The following is a 13907-nucleotide window of genomic DNA, read 5'->3' as shown; positions in this document are numbered from 1 at the left end:
GATTGAGTGAAAAGAAAATAGATTGAAATCAAAATGACATCATTCTGGCTGGGCCTCCAGTGCTGATTATCTGTGTAATCTTGAAGTCATTTGTTTTCCCGGGTCCTCAAATTCTTCATATGCAACGAGAGAATTAGAATGTATTATCTCATCACAATTCTGAGTTTATACGCAGAAAATATGAAAGAAAAATACTTATATATTTATGTGTGTGTGTATATGTATGTTTATATGCGCATCTGCATATCCACATTCACATCTATATATGCATCGTAGTTTCTTAAGAGAAAGCAAATTATAGACGAGGAGGCTGGAATAGGTGACAGGTAAGGTCCAGTCCTATGCTGCATCATCTGTTTCTGGCATTAAAATATCTGCCTTCTCCCACCCAAGGCGACTGAGCAGCGGGAATTTGTTAGAAATGCACATTCTCAGGCCCCGCCTCCTGTGGGGGAGAGGCTGTGTTGTACCAGCCCTCTGTATCAGATGTGAGAACCACTGCCTCCTAATACTCCCAGGGGAGAACTCTAGGCTAGAGCCACAGGCAGAAGTGAAGAGCCAGGCATTCAAGACGAAAAACAGAACAGTCCACAGAGAACTGGGGTCAGAGGTGGTGGGCACTGCGTTTGGGGAGACAGAGCAGTGTGGGCCCAGGCTAATGTTACTGAGGGCAGCAGGGAACTGGTGTGGTTGTGAGAATTCAGAGGGGAAGCCCAGGCAGGTAGAAAGCAGTAGCCACACGCTGCCGTGTTAAATCATTGTCCTCCTGCTGTCATTTCTGCTTCTGCGCCGAGAACTGCTGGCTTCAGCAGGGTCATCCCCTCTGCTACCGCTGCAGCAACCCTGACCCCGGCCATCCGTCTATCTATCTGTCTATCTATCCATCTATCTATCCATCTATCTATCTATTTTCTGGTTATTGATTGTAAAAACCCGAGACAGGGCTAGTTAAGGCTTGTCAGGCCGAGCCTGCATGTTTTCTCCAGGATTCTCCTGACCCCAGTTTTCATTTTCTCTTCACTGGCAGTTAAGGAGGATGTGAATCCTCAGGGCACGGGATGATGCCTGCCGCTTCGCTGGGCTAGAGGTGAACTTGGCTGGACAAAGCTGCCGGGGTGAGAATGAGCCGGTGGAAGCGACAAGGCAGGAACTCGGCCTTGATGGTCTTCAGGAGGCTCAGGGAGGCCACGTTGTCATCGAGGACGTTGCCCTGCGCGGGGAAGCCCCGGCTGTGCAGCTTCCAGGCCAGGGTGAAGGCCACCAGCCGGCTGTACCCTCTCCTGCGATGCTCCGGCAGGGTGTAGCCGTGGCACATGGTGGCGAACTGGTCTGTGATGGACCAGGAGACCGGGCATCCCTTCTCATCGCGGACACACACGCTGGGGAAGCAGGAGATGAGGTTGGCGATGTACCGGAGACACTGCTCATTGCCGCCCCGCGACCAGGTCCGGTTGAGCAGATCAGCATCCGCTACGCTCAGGTAGGTGAGTCGCGGGGGAGAAGTCCTTCTAGAAGAAAAGGACAGGAGAAGAGGTGGGAACTCAGGGTCAGGTGACTTCCAACAACTCCTCCTCTTTGTAGACTGAATTAAAGGGAGACGCCATCCCAGAGATAGGGCCTAACAAATACGAAGACATTGTCAATGAGTTAGATTCCATCTCTCCCCCACTCCAGACATCTTGCAGAATTTCATTTCTGATAGGAAAAAATACTCATTATTTCCAATTGATGTCTTTCCTTCTAATTTTATGCCCTGAAGCCTTGAAAAGACCTGATTCTTGGGCCCCTAATCTTTTGGTTTATAAAAAAGTCCAGCTGGTGTGGCTCAGTGGTTGAGCGTCGACCCATGAACCAGGAGGTCATGGTTTGATTTCTGTCAGGGCACATGCCCAGGTTGGGGGCTCGATCCCCAGTGTGGGGCGTGTAGGAGGCAGCCGATCAATGACTCTCTGTCATTATTGATGTTTCTCTCTTTCTTTCTCCCTCTCCCTTCCTCTCTGAAATCAATAAAAGTATATTAAAAAATGTTTTGAGATAGAACTTGTATATTCACGCATCCATGCCCAGAAAACAAATACAAACTTAACATCCCAGGCATATGTAGATGCTCAAAAAATGCTAGTTCTTCCCTGGCCGGTCTGGCTCAGTTGGTTGGAGCATCGTCCTGTGCACCAAAAGGTGGCGGCTTAAATTCCCTGTCAGGGCACATACCCAGGTTGCGGGTTCAGTCCCCAGAAGGGACATACGTGGGGAGCAACCAATCAATGATGTTTTTCTCTCTCTCTCCCTTCCTGTCTCTAAAAATCAATGATAATAAAACAATTCTACATCTTCCAGACCTTCCCCTAAAAGGTTTGGAAAAAGGTCTAACATCTCATGGCATCAAGGTGAAGAAAAAAAGATAAGAATTGGCGCCATTTCTAAGAGCTAAAGTGGGTTATTTGATTGAAAACATACGGGGCTGGTTGTGTTTCAGAATTTGCTTTAGTTCTTGAGGTACCATGTGGTGAGGCCATCCCCAGGGACTGCTGAGAGCCTGGTGACATCATTCTAGCTAAGATCTTCTTTACAAAGCCCAAGCGTGTGTTTTCTTTTCATTAGTTCTGCAGGGTTAGCCCACATCCCAGACATCCGTGGGCTCTGGCACTGGGACAATTACCTAACCCTGAGCAGGGGTAAAAAAGTAAATAAATACAAGCAATAACTGGCTTAATAGAATTTTTATATTTAAGTTTCGAAAGTGAACTTTAAATAAAAACATTGCTAAGACTAGCCAAGTGCTTCAGTGGTTATACTAGAGACCATGACCTTGTACCTGAAGGGCAGGGTACCCTAAATACAGCGCACACATTTGGGTGATGACTCTGTTAAAGACAAATTGTCTAACTTCCCATGCAGAAGGGAGCAATTTAAGTCAAAAACTGATTTTAAAAGGCCTGGTTGGGGATAGAGGAAAATTTTAAATAATACCTCTGGGATATGACAGTAAACAGACTGTGGAAAACCCTAACACTCTAAAGGACAAATAGCCTGTTTTTGTTTTTGTTGTTGTTTGTTTGTTTTTAACAAAAAGTAATGTAAGAAATATAAAATGAAATGAAAGGGGAACCTATATGTTAAGAGAGATATTAACCAATTGCAATGTATGAACCTTATTTAGATGCTTGTTCAAAACAAACTGCTAAACATCATGATAGTTTAGGAAATGTGACTACTAACTGGTTATTTGACTTTAAGGAAATATTGTTAACAAAATGCAAGGTGTTGTGCAGGCAAGGGTTAAGATAACAGGCTTGAGGCCGCTACCGTTACAATGATAGGTTGCCAGGTTGGCCATTGGCTGGTGTCTGGCAATGTGAATTTCTGGAGGGGCCCTGCCACTCCCGGAACTGATATGCATGGCTCGCTGTGCCTGACTGTTTGCACAGTCAATGTGGTTTATGCCGAACACCTGCTTTCTGCTGGGATTCTAGGAAATTGGCATACTCTAGGCAGAGGGTGCCTGTAATAAAAGCCCGATCACATGCTGTCGTGATCATTGCTGGGGAAATTACTTATTCCATGTGATTCCACCAGGAAAGGACTCTGGGAAGCTTGGGCCTGGTTTCCTCTGGACTTTGCCAAAGCATCTTATTCCTTTGCTGATTTTGATTTGTACCCTTTCATTGTGATAAATGACAATATATATTGAGTCCTGTGAGTCTTCCTAGTCTATCACTGTCCTGTCAGACAAGTGATATTAGTAAATTTTTAAGAATCCTTATCTTTTCACTGTATACAAATAAAAATCATTCTTTGACATCCTCCTTCCCCAAATAATTCTAAATAGCCTCTGTTGTCTGAGCCCAAACAGACATATATATCTCATTTGGAGATCTATATTAGAATGTTTATAATATCTGGAAAATTTCCTTCAGAATAATCCAAGGGTGGAAAGAGTAGAAAGGAGTATAGATAAAATAAGACAACTCACATATTGATGGGTAGGTTTATTACACTACTCTCTGTACCTTTTGTATGTGTTTGAAAATCTTCATAACTGGGGGTGGGGGGGTGGGGGGGTGGAGTAAAGTCCAGCTTGGCTGGTGTTGCTCAGTGGTTGAGCATCAACCTATGAACCAGGAGGTCACGGTTCAATTCCCGGTCGCCCAGGTTGTGAGTTTGATCCCCAGTAGGGGGCATGCAGGAGGCAGCCGATTGATGCTTCTATTCTCATCATTGATGTTTCTATCTCTCTCTCCCTCTCCCTTCCTCTCTTAAATCAATTTTTTAAAAGTATATATATATATATTTTTAAAAAGTAAAGTCCAGTTGCTTTATGTAACTTAGAAGTGTCCATTCTTGTTTAGGTTTAATCTTGTTCTGTTCAATAATTCCTTCACCATATTTCATACAAGTGAAGAAAACTAACATTCACCAAGCTGGGTACTTTTCAAGTATCATGTCTCATTTGCTTATGAAAAAACAGGTAAGGAAGATATTATAGATTAATTTTCAAGAAGAAGAAATTGATTGAGGCTCAGAAAAATGAAGCAAAAGGGAAGGTAACTGGTAAATGACAGAACAGGGACTCCAAAGCAAGAAGAAAGTAAGAATGCAGATATGAACCAACACGTGTTTGGAAGGATTGGACTCAGATCAGGCTTTGTGGGATTTCTTTCCTGGCTCTACAGTTCACTCCTGTGTGTTACTTTGACTGTTCAAAGGGAATGATAATAGTGCTGCTTCGTAGGGTTGTAGAAAGGATTCACGTGGTAAACTATTGAAAACATCTAGTGCCTGGCCTGTAAGAGCTCCACACGGCTCAGTTACATACCCTCATCCCCGAAACAACAAAACGACCACCACCACCACCTTGGGCTCAGACAACAGAAGCTATTTAGAATTATTTGGGAAGGAGGATATCAAAGAACTAGAGGCCCGGTGCACAAACATTTGTGCACTGACGGGGGAGGGTAGGTGGGGGGGTGACCCTCAGCCCCACTTGTGCCCTCTCACAGTCTGGGACCCCTCAGGAGATAACCACCTGCTGGCTTAGGCCCGCTCCCTGGGTGGCAGATGACAGGCCCGATCCCTCGGTGCCTGCCCCACTTCCCCGGGTCGCGCACATGGCATGGCCGATCTGGGGATTGGGCGCCGCCTTGGGTCACGCACACGGCAGGGCCGATCCAGGGGTTGGGGCGCCGCCCTGTGTCACGCACACGGCAGGGCCAATCTGGGGGTTGGGGCGCCGCCCCGGGTCGGGTTGCACACAGGACGCCCAGGGCAGGCCGGCTGATCGCTGCTGCCCCACCTGGCCACCCCGGGTCGGGTCGCACACGGGATGCCCGGATGGAGGCCGGGCGGGCTGGCCGATTGCTGCTGCACTGCCCAGCCGCCCCGGGTTGGGTCACACACAGACGCCCACTGCCCCGGGTCGCAGATAGCAGGCCTGGATGGCGGCAGGGCAGGTGGGATGGTGCTGTCCCGCCCTGCCTGCAGTATGCAAGTTAGCCGCCATCTTTGTTGGTAGTTAATTTGCATATTGTGCTGATTAGCTGATGGGAGGCATAGTGAAGGTACGGTCAATTACCATGTTTGTCTATTATTAGATAGGATGATTTTTATATGTGTACAGTGAAAATGCAGGACTCCTGAGTTCATTTGTTACTATGGACAAAGACACTGATTTGATTTTGTAGGAAATTATGAGCAGTCAAGCACAGCAGAAAGGAAAGGAGTAAACACACACACACACACACACACTCTCAAATTTAGTCTCCATAGCCCCAATTCAAGGTACCTAAATATTCCTTACTAAGTACTCCAGGTACCACTCTTGGCACCTCCATAGCACTAAGTCCTATCCCAAAAGCGGAAACTGGATTTACATACAGGAGACTGGTGTCTGGCGGAGCTGACACCACAGACAAACGGACCGCCTTGCTGGAACTTAGCTTCACATCCAACTGCTTGGAGTTGGCAACAGCTTTGGAAACGTCATACAACTCACTCTGCAGCCCTGTATATGGAAAGACATAAGGAAAACCGCGGGCATTTTATCTGAGGCCACAAAAAGGAAATTCCTTGCAGTGAACCTATTATCATTAATACCTCCACGCATGATCCTAACCACTGTGTATTTACATACGGATCATTATAACTACCCCCTATCTGATTTTCAAACTTAGTGTGGGATTTTCAAATTCCTATATCATGTTGCCCCTGGGGATCATGAACGTCCGTGGAATCTTCTGAGGAAGACATCCCCTAGGCATTTGGAATGTCCTGTGGGCATTTTGATTTCTCTGACTTCTCAGACTGATCAGGGAAGAGACATGTTATGGGAGTGTAAAGAGCTTAGATTTATTTGGCATGGAATTCTCCCTTCCAGCCTCATAACGTAATGCTCGCTGCAGAAATATCCAGGTATAAACTCAGTGTTGGTGAGAGTTACCAGGAGCTTAACTCGGCTGATCCCTCGTGTTTACCATAGCGATCCTCTATGATCTGCATTGGTCATTGTTCAGTACTTGTCCTGGGCGCTGCTTCCCAGTGGGGCAGAAGAGTGGCCTGGTCTGTTCTGACAGCTCACAGGATGGCAGCCTCGCTTCTGCTTACTAGGCCTGACTGGCTCTGCTTCTCCAAATCCCCACCGGCTCTGTCCTTTCCCACCGGCGTCCTGATGGATGGAGTCCTCTGGCCATTGGCTTTCCCGTTCCCTTCCATGTCCAATGGCTTGTTTCTTCCTTTCAGGAAGTCACTTCCTCTTGACGAAGACACAACAGTTAAGTCATGTTGAACTCAGTCTGATACCTAAGCCTTGGCTCCTCCCTCAGGGAGTTAAGTCTAAGAAAAGATAAGGAAGTCTTCCAGTTCCTACTATCAACATTATAGATGCTGTGGCTAGCCTCCCACATGATAACACTGAATTGGATCTGAGTAATTCAAAATACTATCTGAGGGGAAATAAGAGGTAGTGCTAACTAAAGGTAGGGATGGTAGTTCAAACAGAATTTCTTTCTCCTGAGTTAGACTGAACCAGTTCTTTCCAAAAGTCAGATTAGCCCTGGCCTGGTACCTCAGTTGATTTCAGCATCACCCCGATCCACCAAGGTTGTGGGTTCCATCCCCATTCAGGGCACATACAAGAATTAACCAATGAATGCATCAATGAGTGGAACAACAAATCAGTGTTTCCCTTTCTCTCTCCCCCACGTCAGAAGCCACGGGTAATACCTGCACTGACTTACATGCTGAGTGAGGGGCCTTCACCACTCCAGCTCTATTAGGTGCTACTAATTCAAGTCTGTCCCCACCAAGCCTTCAGGAAGAGGGGATGAGTCCATCTAGATGACTGTAACTGACTCGTGGCTATCAGCTAGGCCTTTGGGAAAAAGAATATTGGCAATTACAGGGATGTTCTCTCCGTAATGCTGGATTCAGGTGATTTGAAGATAGTAGGCCTATAGCACCAGTATCCACCCAATTACAGCCATGATTTCTCACACCAAGGAAGAGGTATGCTCATTTCCACACTAAAGTAATACTGGGGAGGACATTTTTCTGAATTGGCTAGACAGTTGGTAAAACCATGTCTCCCTTCTAACCAGGGTATCTGGGGTAAATCTGTAAAGGCGAGGGATGGTTAGAACGTCCTCCATAAGGTCTTTCCGAGCATTTGCAAATGAGTTTCATACAACATCCCACCGCCTTAGATTATGAGTATGCATTGGTCATTGTTCATAGACGGACACAAGGAAACCTCGTGAGAGGGCGTCAGCTGTACGTGACTGAAAAAAATGACCAGACAGCCCTAACCGGATTGCTCAGCGGATGGAGCGTCAGCCTGCGGACTTAAGGGTCCCAGGTTTGATTCTGGTCAAGGGCATGTACCTTGGTTGTGGGCACATCCCCAGTAGGGAGTGTGCAGGAGGCAGCTGATTGATGTTTCTCTCTCATCGATGTTTCTAACTCTCTGTCCCTCTCCCTTCCTCTCTGTAAAAAGTCAATAAATATATATTTTTAAAAATGACCAGACTTCATATTTCTAACATGGGAATTCCTGCCTTCAATGTCAAAGGATCTAGGAATTCATTTCACTGGAATGGTTACAAACAGTAACTTCATCGCCTGTATTTGCCCCCAAACATTATGAAAAATTGAAACAGGAAGTGATACCCTGAAGCATAAACTGTCCATCCGAACTATCAGAAATTTTTAACCTGCTTCTTCTGCCTTGGCCTACAGTTCTTCCAGTAGCACTGGTGGCCACACAATTATATCCTGGGAGTTCACATATATGGTTTCCTTATAAAGCCATTTCAGGATATACTAGACAGATTAGCTGATTAGCCCTTTCTAGAATTACTAGTATTTGCTTCAGAAAGAAGAAAAGCTTACCTTTTGGTTTGGATTGAAATTAGAGTTATTTTAAAAGGCTGTAACAGCAAAGGGTTCAGAATAATAAGGAAAAATATGCTGATACTCACTGATATCCCTGTTACATAACAGTAAAAAAAATCACTTAAAAGCAGCCCCATTTCAATGGCCTCTACCTACCCCCAAAGCCAGGCCTCATTAGGAGTAAAAATAAATGTTCTTATAAAACTGTAATACATGAATTGTAAAATATATAAAATATATTAAATGCATAGATATGTGTTTGTGCATATGTGTATATATAGCATAAATGTGAAATACGCATATCTGTCTATCTGACATATGCGACTAAAAGGATTTAACGATGACCTAGTGTCTTGCCCTTGACTCACCTTGTATGTGGAAAACCTGGTCCCAGTTGATAACGTCATGTTCTTCCAGCAGCCGTCGGTAAGCTCTCACATCCTTGTAGAACACAGCATAGCCGTTTGTGTAATGGTCCAGGTTATCTGTCTCAGCCTGGGTCAGAAGACACATCATAAATACGCATCCTCTATCAGCGGTCGCCAACCGGTGGTCCGTGGGCCACTGGTGGTCCGTGAGGTCCAAAAGGTTGGCCACCACTGGTTTAAGGGAACCTTTGGACTAACTCACTGAAATCCTAGATGGCGCGGGTCCCGTTAGCTGTGCGGGTCTAGGTAATTTCCATTAGCAAAGTCAGTCACCAGTAGACGGTGACTACGTGGGAATGTGGCTAATACCCTGTAGTGAGGGAAGGCACAGACACTCGGAGCCTTTGCTTGACGATCTTTTCTAGTATCAGGGAGGTTTTACATTTATTTCACGTAGTTCCAGGATTTGTAATTTATTTGTGAAAATAGAAAGGGTGTAACTCAAGGGACCCGCCGATCAGAATTAAATAGAACTCTCAGAACTGTCCTAATGCGGTCACGGCAGCACATCTTTGGTGACTTGAGCCTCTCTTTGGTCCCAGAGGCAGAAGGGGGCAGACGCTGTCTTTTTCAGCGTTCGTCCATATTCACACGCATGACCAAAGTCCCCATCGTCATACGGAATCATCAACCCAGTAATAAACACTGGTGTGTGCAAGTTGTGTGCTTTCTGCTTCTAGAGATTATGAAACCCTAAAGGCATAGTGTATTGAATGCGTTTAGGCTAGAGGTTTTCCATACGTCCGGTACTCCAAAGACAGTCAGATTAGCAGCCAAGGATGACATGTGTAGCTTTGTAAGCTAAAGTATTTGGCTGTGATGGTTATAATATCCCTTTTACCTAATCTGTTCTTTCTAGTTGATGCCAACTCTTACTGTTTTGCCTTGCAACACTGTACCTCTTTCTGCCGCCGAGTGATGACAGCTTTGAAGTCTGGCCATGAGTCCAATACCACTTCCTTTTGAAAGGGGTTCCCGCGATTTATGTTCATCACTGCTCCATAAACCTGACCCAGAGGACCCAGAGAGACAGGTCAACGGCATCACCGGCTGTTTCAGTTGCATATTACCCTTTGCACCTCTGGTTCTACCATAGAATTATGGCCCTCAAAGCAGATATTATAAATATACACACAACATACACACATATACACTTCCCCCTTGTTATTTCATCAGTGCACATGAAAACTGCTAAAAAGTCTATGAAAGCTTAAGAAAACTCTCCCTGGGCCCTAACCGGTTTGGCTCAGTGGAGAGAGCGTTGGCCTACGGACTGAAGGGTCCCAGGTTCAATTCCGGCCAAGGGCATGTACCTTGGTTGCGGGCACATCCCCAATAGGAGGTGTGCAGGTGGCAGCTGGTCGATGTTTCGCTCTCATCGATGTTTCTAACTCTCTATCCCTCTCCCTTCCTCTCTGTAAAAATCAATAAAATATATTTTTTTAAAAAAAGAAAGAAAACTCTACCTGGACTTAGTGCTTCACAGTACAACCAGGAGAGGTACTAAATCAATAGGCTTACTAGGTGGGTGCTAAGCACATAGGTTAGCAATAAAGATTATTGAATGAATCAAAATCTATGGATTTAGGGCTCATACATCTTTTAGATGTTCCACAGGTAATTTTGATGCTCACTGCTTTTGGGGTGTAGTATACTATCTAAAAATAACCTGCGAAGTGCAACTACTCCTTCCACCCTGAGTTACAATTCAACATCACAAGATAGTGAAATACACCCCTGCATTTCAGATTTGATGGAGCAAGGCTCTCCAAGTATTCCCTGAGGACTGCAATGATGTCTCATTCATTATTACATCTATGGAGCCTGACACGGCTGATCAAATGCTTTTTTTAAAAATTTAATTTAATTTTATTTTTTTAATATATTTTATTGATTTTTCACAGAGAGGAAGGGAGAGAGACAGAGAGTTAGAAACATCGATGAGAGAGAAACATCGATCAGCTGCCTCCTGCACATCTCCCACCGGGGATGTGCCTGCAACCCAGGCACATGCCCCTGACCAGAATCAAACCTGGGACCCCTCAGTCCGCAAGCTGACTCTCTATCCACTGAGCCAAACCGGTTTCGGCCTGATCAAATGCTTTTTAAAAAATATATTTTTTAAATTGATTTTAGAGAGGAAGGGAGAGGGTGAGAAAGATAGAAACATCAATGATGAGAGAGAATCATTGATTGGCTGCCTCCTGCATGCCCTCTATTGGGGATGGAGCCTGTAACCCGGGCATGTGCCCCGACCTGAAATCGAACCGTGACCTTCTGGTTCATAGGCTCGATTTGATGCTCAACCACTGAGCCCCACTAGCCACGCTCAAATGCCTTTTTTTTTTGAAGTATTTTTATTGATTTCAGAGAGGAAGAGAGAGAAAGAAACATCAATGATGGGAGAGAATCATTGACTAGCTGCCTCCTGCACGCCCCCTACTGGTCTGCTGATCTTACATATACTACAGAGTAATAAGTTTATCAAAATGGTTTCCCCTACTGAGGATTGAGCCCGCAACCTGGGCATGTGCCCCTGTCCAGAATCCAACCCGGGTCCCCTCAGTCTGCAGGCCAACGCTCTATCCACTGATCCAAACTAGCTAGGGCTCAAATGCTTTTTGACTAAACAGTACTGAATAATAATATTGGAATTCTCTGTGGCCTTTCACATTTTTTTTCTCCACTAAAAATCAAAGATGTCTGTCCTACAAAACAACTCTCATATGTTCTGTGTGCTTCTAGAGTAGAAAAAGCGTGGTGGTAAAGATACTTCCTCTGTGATCCAATGTATATTAAAAAACATGCAAAACTAAATGATGGCTTTAGAAGTCAGGATAGTGGTTACTTCGGGGGAGCAGGGAAAGGTGGGATTGGAGAGGAGCACTGATGGTGGGAGGGGCAGCCTCTCAAATCATGTTCTTTCTTGGAGTGGAGGTTATTCAGGTAATCGCTTTGTGAAAATTCACTGAGCTGTGTAAGTATGTACAGTATGTGCACTTTTTTTTTTTAAATCCTCACCCAAGGAGATTTTTCCCGAGAGAGTGGAAGGGAGGAAGGAAGAGAGGGAGAGAGAGACATCAGCGTGTCTCTCACATAGATTGGTTGCCTTCCACACCCACCCCGACCGGGGCTGGAGCTCAAACCTGCAACCCAGGTACATGTCCTTGACCAGGAATCAAACCCATGGCCCTTGGTGTGCAGTCAATGCTCTAACCACTTACCAACACCAGCTAGATGACCAAGAAAACCACTGAAAATACTCCAAAAATAAAGCTTTTGAAATAAACAGGAAAGGAATTTATAACAACCCCTAAACTTCAGTTCCACTGTGCACCTAGTACACATTCTTACCAGCAAGGCCAACCAGTCCATACCCATTTGCCATTTAAAAACATTTAGAACTCAAATTTACCTTAAAAACAAGCTAGTCCAGCATGAATGAAATTTTCCTGGGAGTCATCTAAAGTGGCTGTCAGGAATATAATTATCTGGGTCATACCCACAACCCACTGAATCCGTCTCTAGCAAGTGGGGAGCGGGGGCTGTGTATTTAACAAGTGCCCCAGAGTCTTATCACTGGAAACTTTGGGAAACAGCCACCAGTTGGACATTATTTCCACAGATCAAGACAATAGAGCAATAAAACAAAACTCAAAGGCACAGTACCTTGAGTGATTCGGGAAAGTGACTCTTCAGCACTTTTTCCAGTGTCAGTAATTTGGTAGCACAGTTTAGCACCAGCATCTTCTCCAGAGTTCTAGCAGCTCCACACCTAGTAGAAACGTGAAGGTATACAATTCATTTTTGCCTGTTAGCAATGAATCCACCTAGGAACATCCTGGAAACCCTGTTTTCCCTGGCTGTGATTCTGTTTTTTGTTTTTTTAAAAATACATTTTATTGATTTTTTTACAGAGAGAAAGGGAGAGAAATAGAGAGTTAGAAACATCGATGAGAGAGAAACATCGATCAGCTGCCTCCTACACATCTCCCACTGGGGATATGCCCGCAACCCAGGTACATGCCCTCAACTGGAATCGAACCTGGGACCTTTCAGTCCACAGGCCGACGCTCTATCCACTGAGCCAAACCGGTTTCGGCCTGGCTGTGATTCTGAATACCGTTGCTCCCCCTGAAGAGGGAAGGAGAGGTGAGGGAGGCCCTGGGATGGGTAAATCAGAGAACACCTAGAAATGGAAAGTGTTAATGACCTGATTCTGGAAAGATCTATCTCCACTGGGTAAAGCCTTCATCATTTACACATGCATAGGACTCAACGCCTCCTTCAGGATACAGTAGCTGTTGTAAATTTACATGTATATGTGTTTCTTTTGATTGAAGTCTTTCTCAAGTAGACTGTGAGATATATGAAGGAAGGGACCAGGTCTGCTTTGGGCTGCACCATCTCCCCAGCACCTACCATGGGGCCCGGCACATAGTAAGGGGCATTCCAAGTAGTTGTTGAATGGCTGATGTGAAACTCAGGGTAAGACGCTTCACAATGGGGTACAAAGACACTGAGGGGCTCAGATATCAGGTGGTTATGAGGAACAATTTGGAGAGGAACAGCTAGATTGCAGATGAAGACTCCTATGTGAGCAAAGGCTCCTTTCAGTCAGATAAAATTAAGGAACAACAACAACCAGAAAAGCCTATAATGTATACAGCTTCACTCATTCTGATGCAATTATATTTTCTAGATTTGGGGGCTCCAATCTCCTGCTCTTTTGCCCCAAGAAAACTTTTCCCTCAACATTCCAGTCAGGTCTTGACTAGATTAAAGATATAACATATATTTATATTTTATATTCAACTAGAGGCCCAACGCATGAAATTCGTGCAAGGGGCTTGGCCCTCACAGCCCCGGCTTCGCCTGGAAGGTTATCCGGAAGGTCGTCTGGATGGTCGTTCCGCTGTTCGGCCGTTGGGTCTAATGAGCATATTACGCTTTTATTATTATAGATGTAGCAGAACTTTTGCACCTCATCTTCACAGCCAGGCACTCGGAAGGCAAAGAAAGCTCAGGACACTTGGGAACCGGGGTCTTCTGGGATTGTGGTGGATTATTCCTTCGCAACACATTTCCCACGGG

General features: G+C 45.2%; 1 protein-coding gene across 1 annotated transcript; it reads right to left on the bottom strand.

Moving 5' to 3' along the window:
• Positions 1–1081: 1081 nt before the first annotated feature.
• Positions 1082–12584, bottom strand: GLYATL3 (glycine-N-acyltransferase like 3). The gene is made up of 5 exons (XM_059701484.1): positions 12483–12584; positions 9713–9820; positions 8754–8880; positions 5851–6001; positions 1082–1511 (listed from the first exon to the last, which is right to left on the bottom strand). Exons 1-5 carry the CDS (start codon positions 12558–12560, stop codon positions 1082–1084), a joined length of 894 nt encoding a protein of 297 aa, XP_059557467.1. The 5' UTR covers positions 12561–12584.
• Positions 12585–13907: the final 1323 nt, after the last annotated feature.

The sequence above is a fragment of the Myotis daubentonii genome, chromosome 6 (genome assembly GCF_963259705.1).
Source record: "Myotis daubentonii chromosome 6, mMyoDau2.1, whole genome shotgun sequence".
Lineage (NCBI taxonomy): Eukaryota > Metazoa > Chordata > Mammalia > Chiroptera > Vespertilionidae > Myotis > Myotis daubentonii.
The sequence above is the reverse complement of the archived record's forward strand: the minus strand, read 5'-3'. Positions and strand labels throughout refer to the sequence as shown.